Here is a 17,420-nt window from a genome sequence, read left to right on the forward strand (position 1 = left end):
ATAGAAACATACGACCAAACACGATAACCTAATACAAAGCTACCCGCCAGAAATTTCTTTATTTTGTTAGAAAAAGTGTCTCTTGCGTAAAAGTTAGTTAATTTAAATAAAACTAAGATTGGGCAAAGTGGTCTGTACAAACAGTGATCACAGCATTGGTTTGCCTATGAGATTTTGGGACTGTAACAAAGATATAAGCTCAACACAACAATACATAGGAAGTGTGCCAGTGCCAATTTGTGAGCAAATATTGGAAATTTGTATTACTCTCTAAGGAAAGAAATGCACTCTTAAAACCATGATCATAAACTCCTTAAGATTTTCAGAAACAAAAAAAAAGAAGAAAAAAATTCAGAATGCAGTAAATCAGAATCCACAAAGATATAAAATCTGCGTGGATAGTTAAGTCATAAATGCAGAAACAAGACTACTGATCTTTGCTTCTTGAAGAAAAACCTCAGGTTCTCTTAGAGATGGCCATCACATTGAAGTTGAGAGTGTCCGGATTCTTATCAATAAACTTCTTCATTACCTTCGTCGCATCCTATAAGTTTAACAAGATGCGGAAGTTTTCAAAAATACAAAACCATTGGCATACTCCTAGAATCTTTCGAGAGTTTTAAAAAAGACTGAAAGAGTTTATAAGTACCTTCAAGAGGGTAGCTGGAGAGGAAGCACCATGTGAAATTGGTCCAGCTTTCCTTCCATCGAGTTCATAGAGCTCACCTGCATAATAATAATATGAGTTAGTACCGATATGCATGTGAGTTTGATGATTCCAATATGCTGATTTCTTTTGGTTGATGTGAGAATTTTTACCATCTACACACACTAAACAGATGAAATGTGTGTCTGCGTCATCTGTAGCCTGGTAAAGAAAAACAGTGTGACATCTAAATGAACATGTTCGCAATATTCATATACATTAAAACTAATAGGAGGTGAGAAGTTACCGGTGTTTCACCAGCGGTAACCGCCACAGAATGAGCATCTTCTATTTGACTGTCATTCTCAAGAAACCTTGCACGCTATCAAAATAAGAAACATTAACATGAAGCAAAAAATACGTATAGTCAAATCAAGAAGGGAAGAAAAAGAATGATAAATAAACCTCCATGGGAGTCATATTGGCAGTGGATTTGAAGAATTTATCCAAGAAAGATCCCTCAGCTGAAAAAAAAAGCAAAAAGAGTGAGAATCGTTAAGGAATTGAAGGAGAAGCACAAAGAGGTTTGAGAAACTTACAAAGCTTGATTTCAGAGGTAATGTTGCCAATAGCATGGAGAAGACCAATGGTTCCACAAGCATTACCCACAGTTTGTTTCATGAAGTAAACCTTATCACTATGCACCTATCATTCATTCATCCAAAACACATAAGCAGATATAATACTAGGGATTACAGCAAACAATGGTTCCCTTTTCATAAAGAAACTAACCTTCTCCTTGATTTCCTTGTCTTGCTCGATCCTCTCTTCTTCACTCTAAATACCAAAACCATCAGACTTTCAATCAACACAAGCTGAGATTTTCAGAATCAAAGATGGGTTTCAACTGATTATCACAAAGAAAAGAAGAGACCTTTTTGGTGATAGGGTAAAGGAAGAGAACAGCAAGGACAGGCTTTGGAACCATCTCAAGAAGTTCGTCGTCTAATCCAAACACGTCATTGCACTCCGCCGCATCTGGTTCAAGCCCAAGCCCCCAAAGAAACTGTACACACACAGAGACCAATACAAAAAATCACTGAATCGACCTAGAATACTTCCCAATTTCGAAACGCCGATGATCGGAGAAGCAGTGGGAAAGTGAGACCAATACCTGATTCATAACCTCTGGGTTAGCTTCAAGTGGAAGCCATCTCTTAGCAGAAGAACTCTCCGTCGCCATCTTTCGTGATCGTCTTTCTTTCTTTCTTTCTGATTTTGCACAACAACAAATTTTAACTTGTCGGATGTAAGAAAACGAATATATCCGACCACGAAGCTTTAACGGGCCTGGCCCAATTAATCCCTTTGTTCACTGAAAAAGGTCTACCTTCGTCTGATTTTGTTTACGGTATAGCTTTCTACAGAGGATTAATTCACTCTTGTTTAGCCCGGCCCAATAAGAGTGTAAGGTAACTAAATTTTAATCTGGGGGGAGAATGAACGGTCTAGATTTCTCCTAAAGTACAGTCTCGCACAGGGGATAAAATCTCAAGAGGGGTTTTATAAGGATTAGGTTTATGGATACCAAAGACTCGTGCAGCCTTGGCTAGGGTTTTGGTTACTTATCCTACCGCAGCTTCTTCCTCTTTCTCCCAACACTTTGTTTTGGTTCTGTCCGAACCATATCTTCGATTTTCTGATTCTTCTTTTTTTTTGGGTTTTTCATCTTCAAAAACAATAACCTCGGGACTAGTTGGTCTTGTGAAATGACGACTTTGAACCCTTTCGATCTGTTGGATGACGACACAGAGGATCCAACCCTGCTCGCTGCAGCTAAGCCATTGAAGGTTGAGAAAGCTGCTCCAGCTCAGCCTGCTAAGCTGCCCACTAAGCCCACTCCTCCTTCTCAAGCTGGTGAGGCTTTCTCATTTTTTTTTTATATATATATAGATTGATCTTGTATAGTGGTAAAGACAGCTCTCAAATGATATGGTAGTAGATTAATAGAGAACTGCTTACTTTCTTGTTTTGAGTATGACGCGACATGAATTGTTTCTTTATTATATATTTTATAGAAATGTTTGAGACTTGCATCTTTAATCTATATAGTTTTTAACTGATCCCTATGTTATGTTTTCGTTGACTTTGAGTAGTGAGGGAAGCCAGAGGAGGTCGCAATGGTGGAGCACGTGGTGGTGGCCGTGGAAGAAATGGTGGATTCAACAGGGAATCCAGGAACAGTGATGCTCCTGCTAATGAAAACGGCTACGTTGGAGGCTACAGACGATCTGAAGGAGGAGATGCAGGGAGACGTGGTGGATACCAACGTGGTGGACGCGGTGGTGGTCGACACGGAGATTCTGGTGACGTAGAGCGCCCTCGTAGGAACTTTGAACGTCACAGTGGAACCGGTCACGGGTAAGCAAGCTTCTTAATTGCTAACCATTGTAATAGTTTGATCTTGTGGGGGTTTTGTAAATGGGAAACTTTTTGTTTGATTAGAAATGAGTTCAAACGTGATGGTGCTGGCCGTGGCAACTGGGGAACCATCGAGGATGAGATTCCTCCGTAAGTCTTTTAAAGATTGGGCTCTCCTACTTTCATTTGGTTTCGATTTGATTTGGTGTCTTGAAAATGAACGTCATTGTGTTTGTAATGAATAGGGTGACTGAAGAATCCACAACAGTGGTGGCTGTTGAGAAGGAAGGTGGTGAAGGTGAAGCAACTGATGCTAACAAAGAGACACCTGTGGAAGCTCAAGCAGAGAAAGAGCCTGAGGACAAGGTACATTTTCCATTTCCATCTTTAGAACTTGTTAAGGAGAATGTTACTCTAATGGTGTAATTTACTCTTTTGTAGGAGATGACTCTTGAAGAGTATGAGAAGGTTTTGGAAGAGAAGAGGAAAGCTCTGCAGGCAACCAAGATTGAGGAGAGGAAGGTTGACACCAAAGTCTTTGAGTCCATGCAACAGCTCTCTAGCAAAAAGAGCAACAACGATGAGGTCTTCATCAAGCTGGTAGGTTATATAAATTCTTATATTAGTGTTTGTAATTTTTATTATCATCGAGTGTGTGCTTATTGAACGTTGAAATGTTGTTCTCAGGGAACAGACAAGGACAAGCGCCCAGCTGAGAAGGAAGAGAAGACCAAGAAGGTTGCTTGTTTGCAAATGCCTTATCCTTTTTAAAGGATTTTCATTCAATTTTTTCTTATGCTTATGTGTTTTTTTTTCTTTTTTGTAGTCGTTGAGCATAAATGAGTTCCTGAAACCTGCGAATGGAGAGAGGTACAGAGGTGGTTACCGTGGTGGAAGAGGAGGTCGTGGACCAAGAGGAGCTGATGAGGGAGGTCGTGGACCAAGAGGTGGAGCCGAGGGTGGTCGTGGACCAAAAGGAGGAGCTGAAAGAAAGGCTGCTGCGCCTGCACCAAAGATTGAAGACGCTGCACACTTCCCTACTCTGGGAAAGTGAAGCTCTCTCTGGTTTGGTCCTTCAGCCTCCGTTTGGTCTGCTTTTGTTTTTGTAATCTCTCACCCGGTTCTCTTTTTGTTCTTCTGATTTCATTGTTATCGTCATACTTGCTGAAGGCTTTTTGTTCTACGAACCCAAGTTTTGGGATTTTTTTGCTAAGTTAAATGAGGCAGAAAAAAATCAGTTCTCCATCAAAGTTTACTGTAACCTTTTTCAGCTTTATAATTTATTAAGGCTTTCCGGAAGAAAACACACCACTTTAGCATTAATATTTGCACGAAGAACTTTTACAACCGAGCTTAGTGTTTCCACGAACATTAATACAAACAGTATAGAAGCTTTTGGAAATAAAAGTGACTGAAAAAAACAAATACAAAAGATAAGAAACAACGTTGTTCAGGTGTCCTACATGGAAACAAATGAGATAATATATATGGTTAAAAGTGTTGACAAAACGCATTAAGAAGAGCAGCAGCCTGATTGCTGGTTTACAGGTTGTCCTCGGATCTGGACTGTTGAAGGCTTAGATCCACCAGCAGGTTGGCTCGCCATTCTGAAAGAACAATAAAAAAAGAAACAGATCGAGTTAAGGCTACCCTATAAGTGTATCCAATCTATGAGCTCTGACAATTGAGTCTTGCGTGAGTTACCTTGTCTTGATTGCAGCAGTCATGGCCATGAAAGCTTCTTCAACATTTGTAGCGTTCTTGGCACTTGTTTCCAAGAAAGGGATTCCAAGTTCATCGGCGAAAGCCTGTGTTGGCAGCAAATCCTTTAGACAAGCGTGTCAAACAGCCTTAACTGTGAAGCATCATCATATGATATTTAATTACCTTGGCTGTCTCAGTGGATACAACTTTCTGTGAAGTGAGATCACACTTGTTCCCAACAAGTAGCTTGTTCACATTCTCACTGGCGTAGCGGTCGATTTCATTTAGCCATTGCTTGACATTGTTGAAGCTTTCTTGGTCTGTTACATCGTAAGTCACCTGACAAAATGACAAAGAACATAAGGATTCAGAGTCTAATTACAAATGAGATAATGTCAAGTGTGATAATGAGCATACAATGATTCCATGAGCTCCTCTGTAGTAACTGCTAGTGATGGTTCTGAAACGTTCTTGGCCTGCTGTATCCCACTACATATTTGGTGATAGACATTAAGGAGAGTGATCATCATATATTAAGCAAATGGAATCTGAGTCATCACTTAGTAGAACTTACAATCTGGAGTTTGATTGTCTTTCCATCTTGTTCGACTGTGCGGATTTTCTGCAAAAGATAATATTACAAAAAATGAGAACATTTTATGATTGGTGCATAACAAGCAGTTGATAAAGTGAAAGAGTAGGCTTACAAAGTCAACACCAATGGTACTGATGTAGCTATCGAGGTAGGAATCATCCTGCACATACAAAAAAAAATTCAGAGGACACCACTTAAAACAGAGCAACAATTGGCAGTTAACTGAGACGTCTATTATTCAATAGCATAGAGGCAAAAAACAGTATATCAGAGAGAGAGAGATGGAATGGACTTACAGCAAACCTAAGAAGCAAGCAGGACTTTCCAACACCAGAATCACCAATAAGCAAAAGCTTGAAGAGATAGTCACTGCAGAATCAAAAAGAGTTAAATAAGAGTTAAATAAGCACCACCATGTAAAAATGATCATCAACTCTATCATTCTCCAGCAATACAAGGAGTTTGTGAAAACGTTTGAGAAGAAGCTCATAGAGTCAGTAATCCAAAGCAATCTCAAGCTCCATAATCCAAATTCGCTCACTATCCTAGAATGTCATTTTAATATTTACAGATCTAAATCAAAATACGATCCACGAAATCTCGATCATACATACAGAAGAACAAAGCCTCCATCAAACGAAGATTGCTAAGATTCTCCAGCTAGAAACGGTGATCTAGTAGACACTAAACCATAGAAGACGTTATAAAATTCAAAAAAAAAAAAGGCTAAGTCGATTCTGAAGGAAAAGAGAAATTACTATTCAGGATTCATGGCTGATGTCGTAGCTGGATCGATCTACAGGTGAGAGAACGAAGAGTAGATTTCGCCGATACGGCCGGTGAGGAGCGCCTGAGAGAGAGAGAGGGAGAGACGTAAACGATCGCTTTGTGTCGTGGTTGAGAAAATAAGAAAGGTCCAGACGATGGCTACTCATCTAAATAAGTCTCTGTGTTGATTTGGTGACGTGTCATCTCCAACGCAGAAGATGCGTGGTGAGGAGAGAAAGTTTCATTTTTCTGTCTCTTCCACTTTTTTTTTTCAAAAGGGAAATGCAGTTTGTTTTTGTTGTTGTTCCGACAAAATCAATATTTATATTATTACAGTAATGGGCCGTTTGAGTTTTGATATATGTGCATAATAGGCCCATTGCTCATTTCCTAATCGACCGTAGAAGAATTTGGCTAACCTGGCTGGAACCATAGTAGTCTTCTTCTCTCTCACTTGTTCAACAATTCGGTAACCATGGCAGTGGCGGGAAATAATAGCAGTGTAGGATTCTTAGCTTAGCTTGTGGAACTCCCAATCATTGCATCTTCAGTTTAGCGAGGGAAATATAGAGATGGAGGAAACCGGAAGAATCAGCCGCAATGGTGTGGTGATGAAGAAGAAGAAGAAGAAGGAAGGATTAGGGTTTTCTACTGGGGAATCAGATTAGAGAATCCTTTCGCTTTCAAAGCTCTTCAAGTCTTCACTGGATTCGGCGTGGGTTGTGGAGTTGGAATCGGCAGTGGTGCTCCTTTAAATCTCGGTAATATTACTTTCTCGAGGTGTGTGAGGGGAACGAGAACGAGAACGGCAAATTAGGTTAATATCTTAATTGAAATCAATTAGCTTGAGATGCACTTAGTGTGCTGTTTCTGCCGCTGATGATTATGGTGTTAAGCTATCATTAATAGTCCAAAACAGTGTGTCATTACTTAGCGAATTGGTCTCTATCTCTCTTTATCATGCTTGTGAATTGTATGATGATATTATCAGCTAGTATTCCAATGGTGGGGGAAGTTATGAGTGCAGCTAGAGGAGCTACCACTGCTTTTTCAGGGGCCACCCACCACGTCAATGACGCTGTACTGTTGACAAAACTTTTGTGCACTATCTTCGCTCTTCCTTGCTTGCACTAACTATGCTCTTCTGAATCTGTTTGCGTACTTTGGCCATCTTTTAGTTGAGGAAGCTGGGAGCTAGGAACATTAAAGCAGGTGTTGGCTGTGGAGTTGGCTTCGGTCATGGTTTTGGAGTTGGTATGTTTAACTAACTAAACTTCTTCTCCATTCATGCGATAAAGATAAGACCCCTGAGCTCAAAAAAGCACCCTAGCTTCTGGTTGTTTTTAGTTGGTGAAACGGTTGAATTTTTTTTGAGTGACTTGGGTTTGTTGTTGGTTGTGTAAGCACTATCGTTCTCTTATCGCCGTTAACTGTTATCTATGGTTGACAGGCATCGCAGTGAAACCAAGTGCCATACACAAACTACAAGCTTCTATTATGGTAAGCACAAATCTTTCCAATAAGTATAACCAGTTTGTGCATTCACATGAAACCATGAGTATGTATCTATCTTTTCAAGGGAACTGCGTCCAGCTTGATGACAAAACTCGGAAGAACGAGTGAGACCACCACAGATGAAGCCGAGCCAGAAGACCAGGCGCCTCAATCTCTGACGGAACACAAGAAACACGTGGACACAAAAGCATCTTTCAAGAACAGTGGTTCCTCTAATGACCCAAGAACGTTCGGTACTCGAACAGAGAAAGTGATCAACAGTTTCCTCGACAACCCTATTCTGAAACAACAGGACACAACTGCAGAAGAACGACAGGTAACGCTGTAGTCACAGAATGTCTCTCAAGCCTTCGTTGAACTTCCTCTTGTTGCATGACGTTTGCAGGTCACACAAGTAGAATCAGAGAGCATAATGCTTCAGATGGTAGTGTCTCGTTCTTATCTATTCGTGTTACAATATTTCATATGATTTTATTCATCCATTGGTTGGTTACATATCAACGTAATTTGTCTCTGTAGGTGCTGAAACATCAAAAACTCGTTAACGAACTGATGGAAGAGAACGAAAAGCTTCGAAGGATTATCATAGATGATCTCAAACTTTCACCGGAAAAGCTCAAATCAGTTTCAACTTACGTGTACGAATCACCATGCAAAGATTGCTTCGAGTGTCGTAGAAAACAGAGAAGAAATAGATGAAGAATGTTGTCAACTAATTACTTCACTTTTTTTTTTATGAAATACAAGATTCACAATGTCACACAAAAAGACAGGTTCATCAACATATCCAAGTTTCTCTCTAATTTCAGCAATAACCAGACGGGTCAAACGCAATCCAGCACAAAGAGCACCAACGACCAAACATATAGAACACAGCTTGCAAACCCAGTGTCGAAAGAAACCCTGTCAAAAAGAGGACCCAAAGCCGCACCAGCAGAACCAGTTCCATCAATAATATGCGGTCACAGTGGCAAGAGCCCTTGAGTCGCCTTGTAAGGACTTATGCGTTCCGTGATCCGCTGAGACTGCGGTTGTGATGAGTGCATAAGGTCCATTGACAAACAAACCAGCAACCATCATGAGGAGGATGTTGACTGTCTGAGAGACACCTCCATAATAATGGTACACAAGCATTGCTGGAAATCGCAGCGTACATGAACGTTGCCGCAGTAGTTGCTCTTGCTTTGAACTTGTCTGAAATGTAGCCCGCAAGAATCCCTCCCACGATGCCTCCAACATCAAATAGCGTGGAGAGGTTTCCTGCTGTTTTTACAGACATATACTCTCCACCAATAGCTGTGAAAAAAAAAAGATGTGTGAATGTATGACACGTGTTCTCTTCGTTACGACAGAACCAAAAGTCATGCAAGAAGTCGACGGCGCGTGACCGATTAGCCTGCTGGGGTCAGTCAAATTCATAGAATAGAATATATATATATATAGCACGGCAGCGTCGGGATTTGTTTGATTACATATATTTATTTGGTGATCATTTTGCATTACGACAGTTACTATAATTATATACTAAAGACCCATAAGAAAATTGGAAGCATTCATGCCTTCCTTTCATAGCAATTAGCAAGTAATAAGCGCTAATATTGTCCTCCTCATAAGTGGTTTCATTTGTTTCTATCACGGGCATGGTCGGATTTGAAATGGAGGGATTATCATCTACGTACATGTTGTACGTACACACCACAATAAGAAATAAAACTGAAGTATGTGAAGTTATGAAATCTAAGACAAAAAAAAAACGAATAAATAATACGTATATTAACAATCAGAGGACAAAAATATAAAAAACAACATATTAGTTAGGTTTAGAACCAAAAGAAAAAGAAAAAAAAATCCTCAAAGGAAGCAGAAACGAGTCTGATTAACAAGTGATATCCGGGAAGAACCATCTAGCATAAGAGGAGAAGCCTACTGATGAGACAACCCATTGTGGCAAACGCTCTGTGGTTCGGGTGCCGAGATCATAGACAAATATATGTTCGGTTCTATGATGACTGCTGTTGCCACTGAAATAGATAGAGTTTCTCTTCAGCCCAGGGATATCTTTAGCGACAACAGTGAAACCCGTGTTCCAGATTAGAGCCTCATCACCTAAATCTTCCACTTTTTTCCCATGTCTTATTCAGAGGATCGTACCCGCACATGCAGAACTTCCATCTGGAGTCCTGAAACAGACAAGCTACAAACAGAACTTGTCCAGTTACCGTGGTTGCAATCATACTATCGAAGTACAAAACCCTAGCCCAATGGATAGGGCCATCATCGCGAAGGGCATATATACTGAAAGGTAAAAGAGACCCACTTTGGCGTGGGATATCATCGGAGAAATCCCAAATAAAGACTTCACGAGAAAAGTTGGTAGTAATGTATACCTTTTGATCTTTCCAGTTATAGAAATTTTTTTCAGCATCTTGAACGGGACCAATGCTACCGGTTCTCCACCTACCATCACCTTTCCTAGTGTAAACCATACCGTGACGCACGATCCAAACGACTAGGTAATTTTTGGTTATGCTGTCTATCCAGAGACAAGCTGGGCATGGTCTGATAATGTCTTTTTTAGATAAGTAAGAATGTGGTAGATCAATTCTCTCTAACCTCAATGGATTGATAATGTATAGATTCTGAAAGTGGTCTAACATCAAGAGCCAGCTACCGTAACTCGCAACACAACTGCTTTGTGTGAAGTCAGCACCGAGATCTCGTGTCTTGTAAAGGTTGTCTTTATCATCTGGAACGAATAAAACACAGTTATTATTGCTATTGGTTTGGTTCTCTTTAGGGAAGAGTATCAGCCAAGGAATCTGATTTTTCTTGGGGACGCAGCTTCTCGAAGCAGAGTTCCATGACCTACAAACTAATTTAGCTCACTTCAGATTTGTGAAACTCAATAGTCCGAAAACACTTCGTAGCAAGTCCGGACAAAGATCCGACCAGGTGGGAATCACCGGAGGACGATTAGGTTTGCTCTCGCTCTGATCCATCTCTTAACTTGATTGATACGCGAAAGGTTTTTTTGGTCACGACCCCCCTACTTCCGTATTTATAGATTATCCCTACACACTTCTAAGACTCAGGGTGGATTTTCTTTTTCTTTTCAGTTCAAAATTTTATATTTTTATATAACTATTTATCTTGAATAATATCATTTAACACAGAAATACAATAAACGAAAAATTAATTGGACAATTCTCTCAAATAGTCTTTTTTTAAGTTTTTGTCACAAAAATATCTTTAAAAAAATTAAATGACCTACTAACTTCTTTTATTTCCATGGCTTTTGATTTTTTCACCGTAAATAAAAAGTTATGTAAATTAATAGTGTTGGGAACTAAATATTAAACCCAGTTTTATAATATTGTAATTACATTAATATGGTGTTTTATATTTCTTTTAAAAATTATGTTTTTTTTTTCCTACTGGCACTTTTGGTATATCAAATTTTTTTACTTTAGAAAATTTTGTTAACAATATATTAGAGATTAATTATATATATATATATATATATATATATATATATGTTAAGATATAATTGGAAAATAACTAAATATTTTTAAATAGCTAAATATGAAAAAAAATGATTTTTTAAAAAAGTTATTACAAATTTCTATTATTAATGAAACTAAATATTTTTAATAAATTATATAACATTAATTATCTGACAAAATTATATAAGTTCTAAAAAAATTTATCAAACTAGGTTAAGATCCGCGATTGCGCGGAATGAACATTATATTTACAAATAACTTTTACATATTATTTTTGTTATGCGTTTATTTATGTATTGTATATAATTAAATTTGAATAAACACATAATAAAAAATTACTGTTTGTTTATTTATAATTATTGTTTGATAAACAAATCAAAAGAATCATTTATTTATTTATATGATATATAACTAAATTTCAATGATATGAACATAGGGATATAATATATTTGAATATAAATATTTATTATTGAGACTTCTTACTCATATGATTTTATTAACATTTATATATTTGTTGATCTTCAAAAAAAAACATTTATATATTTGTTGTAACAAACAAATCATTAACCACAAAATTTGTAATGTGAGATTTTTCAATGTAAAATTCAAAATTCAAAATTTAAATATTAAGGTCTCAATACTTTTCAATGAAAATTTCAAATTTTAAAATTAACATATTATGTAGTTTATATGGTATGTATTTTTATTTGAACAATATTAAAAATATATACGATATTATGATCATTTGTATTTTGTTATAACAAAAAATAAACCATTGATCAAAATGGGTTCAACGTGGAACTTTAATATTTTATTAATTTGTAAGAAAAATAAACCATTGACAGAAATATAACATATAAAAAAAAAATTAATTTTTAATTATATAGTTGATGTGGTTATTTAATTTTTTTTAATAATATAAAATTTAAACAAACATTTGAGAGGACACAAAAATTATTATCAAATCTTTATTATTCATAATCATTAATAGTCACATATATTTTAATCATATTTAGTAATTTAGTAGTTTTTATTTAAAGAAAAAATGGTTAATTTTTTTTATACATACTAATCAGTTTGATAGTTAGTTTAATAAAAAAATATTTTTATATATTTAGATGAATCAACTTATTTTTCTAAAGATTATGGGAATTATCTTTGTAATATAGTTACAAAAAAATGTTGCAATGCTTCTCAATTAATATATAAAAGATGAATGATTATTAATATATAAAGGCTAATGAGTATATTGTGGAAGTATGTTTTGTCTATTGGTTTGATCTGACCAGACCTGGATTTTGAATCTTAAAACCAATTATTAATAATTATGCTGATTAATGGAAAAATACTTGCATTTCATTTCCAATATGGTTAGATATCAAACTTTATAAAAGGGTTTGTGCAACTAGAACCGTTAGGCTTGACATGAACCCCTTAAGCAATGGCTCTTAGATCTTAGATCCATTATCATTTGATTCATTTGTCCCTCTTTTATAGTTTAGTGGATACATTTTAAGAAAACATGAAAGATGATCAAGTATTATATTTTAATTTGGATCATTTAAGGTATTTATGCATTAATCCCACAGATCTAATACAATATTCATATACTCTATTTTATGCATCTGGGAAAGTTTACATGATATTACAGTATCATCATCTCAGCATCCTGTTCAACAAAAGGACAAACTGAAATTCCAAGAAAAAATGAAAAAAAAAATGGAACTTTCAAGCTTAAAACTTTTTAAGTTAAAAGGTTTACTGAAAGAGAGGAGGCAATATGTATATACATATGTATAGATAAGACCCACCTTATAGTATGTATATAAGACCCACCTTATAAACTTAACCACCAAAGAGAAGCCCAGACTCAAATGAAAAAAAAGTCATTTTTATGTCTCAATATTCCAGTTTCTAAAGCAGAAGAGACTCAAAAAGCCTAAGAGTCTCTTTCATCAATCTCACTCAAGCTTAAGAATCCTTCCTTCAGCACTGAGAAGCAGCATGAAGTTTAAAGCTTTGTCTCCCCCCTCATAGTTGGTGAATCAGCTCTGCTTGAGGAAACGACCCATTTGACGGCAAGTCCAAAAGAAGGAGATCTTGATCAGAACTGCAATTGCCTTCATAACCACTTTCTTGAGCAAACACAGAAGCCAAGCTTCTTGGTCTGAAGCATGAGCCGTTGCTTTCGTGGATTGCTTTCATTTTCGTTACACTTTTGGGGCTCCTCATAAGCCCTCTTGACTCTGTAACCAAAAAAACAACAGAGAATCAACAAAACACAAAGATTGATCGTAGAATCAAACCTAACAGATGAAAACGTTCATCAGACTGACCTGACTTTGATTGAGTTTGGTTCTCACAGCGTCTCTTAATGGTTACAATATGTTTATTATGTACATCATTTGGGTTTGAGCTTCTTGAAGTTGTAGTAACAGACCCTTTTTCTCCTTCCTGCAACAAAAGAATCCATGAACCTTTTGGCCAAAAGTTAATTAATATTATTATGTCACTGTCAAAATGAGATTAAGCCGCAGCACCTTGAGGAGGTTATAGCTTTCCACCAAACGAGATTTGCGAAAATCAGACAATGCAAGCTTCTTAAGAGACCTTTTGTCTTCCAGTTTTGCCCCAGAGGTAGTAGTAGAAGGCATCTCAAAGACACCCTCTGAAATAAGTTTCTGAAACAAAGTGAAGTTCTCTTTGAACTGAGCACTTTCGAACATCATTCTGAGGCTGCAAAATCATATAATATTGAAGAGATTAGAAACTTCCTTTGGTCTCGTCTCATTGTTTTATATATATAAAAAAAAAAGCAACGCAGTTTGAACCTATCAGGAAGGTTAACAGAGTCAATCTGAGGAAGTAATCTCATCAGTTTCTTCTGTTCTTCTTCAGTAAGCTGTTCTATGAACTCATCAAAGTTGAAAACATCCTGCAAATAAAGTATGCAATGGTCTCTGACTTGATTTGACTTCCATATGCAAGTACACAGACTTGATGAGAGTTGCTTGATACTTACCTTCAAATCTATGCTACAGAGTGGTGAACTATGTCCCCCCAGGACATGCACTCTTCCAGTTTGAGACTTGGTCCTAACCAACAATTAAAAGAAACATCCATTTTACTATCTTTCTTGACTCAATTGGTGAGCTTAATATACCCAAAGATGTATTCAGAACAGGTCTCACCTCTTGAGTTGCTCTTCCTTTACTGTTTCTCCAACAGACGCAGAACCTCTCTCTGCTCCAATCTCAGCACGCTTCACGGAATGCGAGTATGCATCACTGATGGATGACTTGTTCTCAACCGAAGAGAGAGAGCTGGCTTCTTCAGACTCCTCTTCCCGAGCAAACGAGTGAGGATTCCTCATCAGAACACTCCCATGTCCAATCTCAACAGAGACCATTGACAACATCTCATTCTCAAAAAGAAGATCGTCTTCCGAGGGACACGACGGTTGCTGCTCTTGTAGTATATTGTAAAGGTCCTGCGTGAGCTTCTCAACAGAAGAGGTCTTTGGACGGCCCACACACGTCCTCCTCTTGCAAGGAACAGTTGTGTCCCACCCGTTGGATCGAGATGGACCTGTTAACTCGCTGCTCCCATCTGCACTGCTGAACTGTGCAGCACAGCTCTCGGAGTTGGATACAGCAGAACCAGAACTCGATCTATTACTAGCATCCTCCTCTACCACAGCCTTTTTGAAACCGTAGTTGAATTCGAAGACCGGTTCTTGGATTGCTTTCCTCTTCTTGGTCTCTTTGTTCTTGTAACTTTCTGAGATGCTCTTCATTCTTTGATACCTGTGATGATGATGATCTTGGTTAACTTCAGCATCAGCACGAGAGTGAAGTGGAGTGTAGTTCACAAGTGATCCCTTTGTTCTCCAACGAGATCCACACGCATTGCACAACACTGGCTTCTCTGGTGGCCCGTTTCTCCACAGAGGTGTGCCTGTTTCAATGCAAGAACAAAAATTCTCAAACTCCAAACATCAAAGTCTTAAACTTTAATCATAAAACACAAACTCAGATCTTCAAATCAACTGAGAAAGTTTGTCTAAATTCATTGCAATCAGAGTGACTCACAAACAAAGATAAAAAGTGTTGTTGCTCTTTAGATCATTGATCAACAACAAACAAACCAAATACATATTGTTAAAGCAGCATAACTTCATGAATGCTCTCATTTATATATGTTCTTTTGAGTACATGAAAGTCTTTGCTGAATCTCTTCAATAATTGTTTTACAATTTGTTTAAAAACTGAAGCATGTAATCAAATCATTTTCACCAGAAAAAGAAAAATGGGCATCTCATCTCATCCAGAAACAGAAAAAAGTGAATATATTTTATACAATCAAATCGAAATTGGAGAAACAAGAACTCACTTGTAACGCCACAGTGGTAGCAAGGTCCTTGCTTCCCCATAATCTCTTTCTTTCTCTCTGTTGATTTTTCTCAAAAATGAAAAGAATAGTTTCAGAGAAAAGTTGCAATTTTTATAGACTAAACAATGAGATTTATGGAAATAAATTTAAAGTTTATAGATTTTGTTTAATATTGAGCTATTAATGGTACAATACAAAACTGCATAAGAACAAATTAAAGCCAAGGAGGAAAAAAAGAAAACCCAGAAATTTTCCTATGAAAAAATTCTGAAAAACTCCAAAACAGTTGCTGATAATTTAAAATAAAATCAAGGCTGATAATTTTTTTAATTTAAAGATATAATTTTGTTTTTTCTCTCTTTTCTCCGTTTTCTTTTTTGGTTCCCTTGAGCTATCAGTCTAATACAATCCAATAGACAAGAGAAGAGTCTTGAGAGGAGAAGAATCTAATAAATGGCTGTGGAAAAAAAGAAAAGAGAGATAAACTTTTGAGGGTTTAGAGCGAGAAACTTGGCTTTTTTAATCTTTTATTTGTATTGTTTTGAAGTCAATTTTCGCAATTTCTTTTTCATATAACAAAAGTATATCATTAGTGAAGCGAAAATAAAGCAATATATCAAATAAATATATATTTTATTATTAATACTGAGTCTAATGGCTTTTAAGTAAAATGATTTTGGAGGAATATTATTGCTTATGCCTTATGGTTCCTTCTTTCTTGTTGACTTTAGACTTTTCGTTGTTTGTTTTTCATTTGGTACTGGCAACGTATATAATAAATATAATAACGACAATTATATACTAATGACTATGATAAAAGATAAAATGAGGAATAATGATCAAATGGTTCCAGTAAAATGTTCAAATAAGCTTGATATTCGAATACTTAAGCCAGGTGTAAATAGGTATTTAGCTCTCTCTTCCAAAAAAAAATGGCTGCTAAAATGGTCAATCTTTTTATGTTGTCGACAGTATGTGAAATTACACGGGAATATACTATATATAGCCAAATTAGTAAATGTAATTTGTTGTAAAATGGATTTAGTAAATGTCATTTATATTCTCGCTACATACAAAAGTTACTAGTAAAAATTTGATTATATGTTTTTCATATACTTTACATATGTAGTTTTTCTTTAACTTAGGAGTTAAGAGTAAAGTTTATAATATTTGTTTTGTCAACGACTAGTAGATGAAGTCATGAAGATATTAGTTTTCTTTTGCTTATTCTTATGACCTTATTCATCTATGATGACACGATACTGGTAACACATAAATATTTGTTCATAAAAGAAGAAGAAAGAAATGGCAATGTAAAGTCACCGTCCATCATCACGATCATGGACGCAACTCCTCTCTCCACCGTTTGATTTAGGATAAAGAAATTTTAAAAAGATTGGTCCCACTTTTTGTATTTCTTTTGGTGATTGTGAATGTCATTAGGGAAACTAATGCTGGACGAACAACTATACATTATTACGTGTTTTTGTTATGATATTGGGATAGTTATGGTATCAGACACAAGTACAAGATTTGAAAAATAAGTTAGTATCACGACTTCTCTACTGTGTATTACTTTTTTTTTTTGGAACACTGTCTACAGTGTATTACATAATGTGATTTTTTGTCTTTTGATTGAACATTGCACTTTTGAAAAATTGGAAAATAGATTTGTCAAAACAAAACATTGGAAAATAGTTATGTTTAATACAGAAAGAAACTGGTTAAAAAAGTTAGCAAAGACCAAAACAAGGGATAACTATAAATGATGAGATTTTACAAAATGCATGAAAGAAATAGAATCGTGTTGTTTACTGGAAATGCAAAATAATAATGAAAATGATGAATTTACAGAACTCAAAGATTAGTTGCGAAC

General features: G+C 36.4%; 6 protein-coding genes across 7 annotated transcripts; 2 read left to right on the plus strand and 4 right to left on the minus strand.

Annotated features, from left to right (window-relative positions):
* Positions 1 to 283: 283 nt before the first annotated feature.
* LOC108840059 (ubiquitin carboxyl-terminal hydrolase 3) lies at positions 284 to 1,965 on the minus strand. The gene is made up of 9 exons (XM_018612876.2): positions 1,821 to 1,965; positions 1,581 to 1,712; positions 1,439 to 1,483; positions 1,246 to 1,351; positions 1,112 to 1,170; positions 954 to 1,028; positions 820 to 868; positions 650 to 726; positions 284 to 544 (listed from the first exon to the last, which is right to left on the minus strand). Exons 1-9 carry the CDS (start codon positions 1,887 to 1,889, stop codon positions 458 to 460), a joined length of 699 nt encoding a protein of 232 aa, XP_018468378.2. The 5' UTR covers positions 1,890 to 1,965; the 3' UTR covers positions 284 to 457.
* A 283-nt stretch (positions 1,966 to 2,248) lies between these two features.
* Positions 2,249 to 4,317, plus strand: LOC108843184 (RGG repeats nuclear RNA binding protein B). Of its 2 annotated transcripts, XM_018616307.2 has the most exons (7): positions 2,249 to 2,563; positions 2,803 to 3,067; positions 3,152 to 3,217; positions 3,313 to 3,433; positions 3,509 to 3,667; positions 3,755 to 3,805; positions 3,894 to 4,317. In XM_018616307.2, exons 1-7 carry the CDS (start codon positions 2,416 to 2,418, stop codon positions 4,119 to 4,121), a joined length of 1,038 nt encoding a protein of 345 aa, XP_018471809.1. In that variant the 5' UTR covers positions 2,249 to 2,415; the 3' UTR covers positions 4,122 to 4,317. The 2 variants fall into 2 exon arrangements, with proteins under 2 accessions (XP_018471809.1, XP_018471810.1); XM_018616308.2 differs by lacking the exon at positions 3,152 to 3,217.
* A 46-nt stretch (positions 4,318 to 4,363) lies between these two features.
* Positions 4,364 to 6,405, minus strand: LOC108843185 (ras-related protein RABD2c). Its single transcript, XM_018616309.2, has 8 exons — positions 6,125 to 6,405; positions 5,663 to 5,735; positions 5,479 to 5,526; positions 5,346 to 5,393; positions 5,189 to 5,260; positions 4,955 to 5,110; positions 4,772 to 4,875; positions 4,364 to 4,674 (listed from the first exon to the last, which is right to left on the minus strand). The coding sequence occupies exons 1-8, from the start codon at positions 6,136 to 6,138 to the stop codon at positions 4,581 to 4,583; spliced, it is 609 nt and encodes a 202-aa protein (XP_018471811.1). The 5' UTR covers positions 6,139 to 6,405; the 3' UTR covers positions 4,364 to 4,580.
* A 138-nt stretch (positions 6,406 to 6,543) lies between these two features.
* On the plus strand, positions 6,544 to 8,433 carry LOC108833000 (uncharacterized). Its single transcript, XM_018606452.2, is given in 8 exon segments — positions 6,544 to 6,785; positions 6,788 to 6,895; positions 7,126 to 7,214; positions 7,313 to 7,388; positions 7,585 to 7,634; positions 7,714 to 7,965; positions 8,035 to 8,073; positions 8,169 to 8,433. Coding segments are annotated over 8 exon segments (873 nt in total). The 5' UTR covers positions 6,544 to 6,706; the 3' UTR covers positions 8,349 to 8,433.
* Positions 8,434 to 9,397: 964 nt separating this feature from the next.
* On the minus strand, positions 9,398 to 10,735 carry LOC108833003 (putative F-box protein At4g17565). Its single transcript, XM_018606454.2, is given in 2 exon segments — positions 9,398 to 9,771; positions 9,773 to 10,735. Coding segments are annotated over 2 exon segments (1,122 nt in total). The 5' UTR covers positions 10,649 to 10,735; the 3' UTR covers positions 9,398 to 9,525.
* A 2,009-nt stretch (positions 10,736 to 12,744) lies between these two features.
* On the minus strand, positions 12,745 to 16,045 carry LOC108819758 (GATA transcription factor 26). Its single transcript, XM_018592799.2, has 7 exons — positions 15,545 to 16,045; positions 14,344 to 15,109; positions 14,175 to 14,247; positions 13,984 to 14,087; positions 13,693 to 13,888; positions 13,489 to 13,606; positions 12,745 to 13,398 (listed from the first exon to the last, which is right to left on the minus strand). Exons 1-7 carry the CDS (start codon positions 15,582 to 15,584, stop codon positions 13,184 to 13,186), a joined length of 1,512 nt encoding a protein of 503 aa, XP_018448301.2. The 5' UTR covers positions 15,585 to 16,045; the 3' UTR covers positions 12,745 to 13,183.
* Between the last annotated feature and the right edge of the window lie 1,375 nt (positions 16,046 to 17,420).

This window comes from Raphanus sativus, chromosome 2, assembly GCF_000801105.2.
Source record: "Raphanus sativus cultivar WK10039 chromosome 2, ASM80110v3, whole genome shotgun sequence".
NCBI lineage: Eukaryota > Viridiplantae > Streptophyta > Magnoliopsida > Brassicales > Brassicaceae > Raphanus > Raphanus sativus.

Excerpts from the sequence above, each read along its gene's own strand:
- LOC108840059 (XM_018612876.2), bottom strand. The coding sequence starts at position 1,889 with ATGGCGACGGAGAGTTCTTCTGCTAAGAGATGGCTTCCACTTGAAGCT. Across the intron at positions 1,352-1,438 it reads ACAAGGAAATCAAGGAGAAG|GTGCATAGTGATAAGGTTTA; the intron begins GTTAGTTTCTTT and ends AATGAATGATAG. Across the intron at positions 727-819 it reads CTGTTTAGTGTGTGTAGATG|GTGAGCTCTATGAACTCGAT; the intron begins GTAAAAATTCTC and ends ATTATTATGCAG.
- LOC108843184 (XM_018616307.2), top strand. The coding sequence starts at position 2,416 with ATGACGACTTTGAACCCTTTCGATCTGTTGGATGACGACACAGAGGAT. Across the intron at positions 3,434-3,508 it reads AGAAAGAGCCTGAGGACAAG|GAGATGACTCTTGAAGAGTA; the intron begins GTACATTTTCCA and ends ACTCTTTTGTAG. Across the intron at positions 3,806-3,893 it reads AGGAAGAGAAGACCAAGAAG|TCGTTGAGCATAAATGAGTT; the intron begins GTTGCTTGTTTG and ends TCTTTTTTGTAG.
- LOC108843185 (XM_018616309.2), bottom strand. Across the intron at positions 5,527-5,662 it reads GCTTGCTTCTTAGGTTTGCT|GATGATTCCTACCTCGATAG; the intron begins GTAAGTCCATTC and ends TTGTATGTGCAG. Across the intron at positions 5,111-5,188 it reads GAGGAGCTCATGGAATCATT|GTGACTTACGATGTAACAGA; the intron begins GTATGCTCATTA and ends TCATTTTGTCAG.
- LOC108819758 (XM_018592799.2), bottom strand. The coding sequence starts at position 15,584 with ATGGGGAAGCAAGGACCTTGCTACCACTGTGGCGTTACAA. Across the intron at positions 15,110-15,544 it reads CTACCACTGTGGCGTTACAA|GCACACCTCTGTGGAGAAAC; the intron begins GTGAGTTCTTGT and ends GCATTGAAACAG. Across the intron at positions 14,088-14,174 it reads TCTGTAGCATAGATTTGAAG|GATGTTTTCAACTTTGATGA; the intron begins GTAAGTATCAAG and ends CTTTATTTGCAG.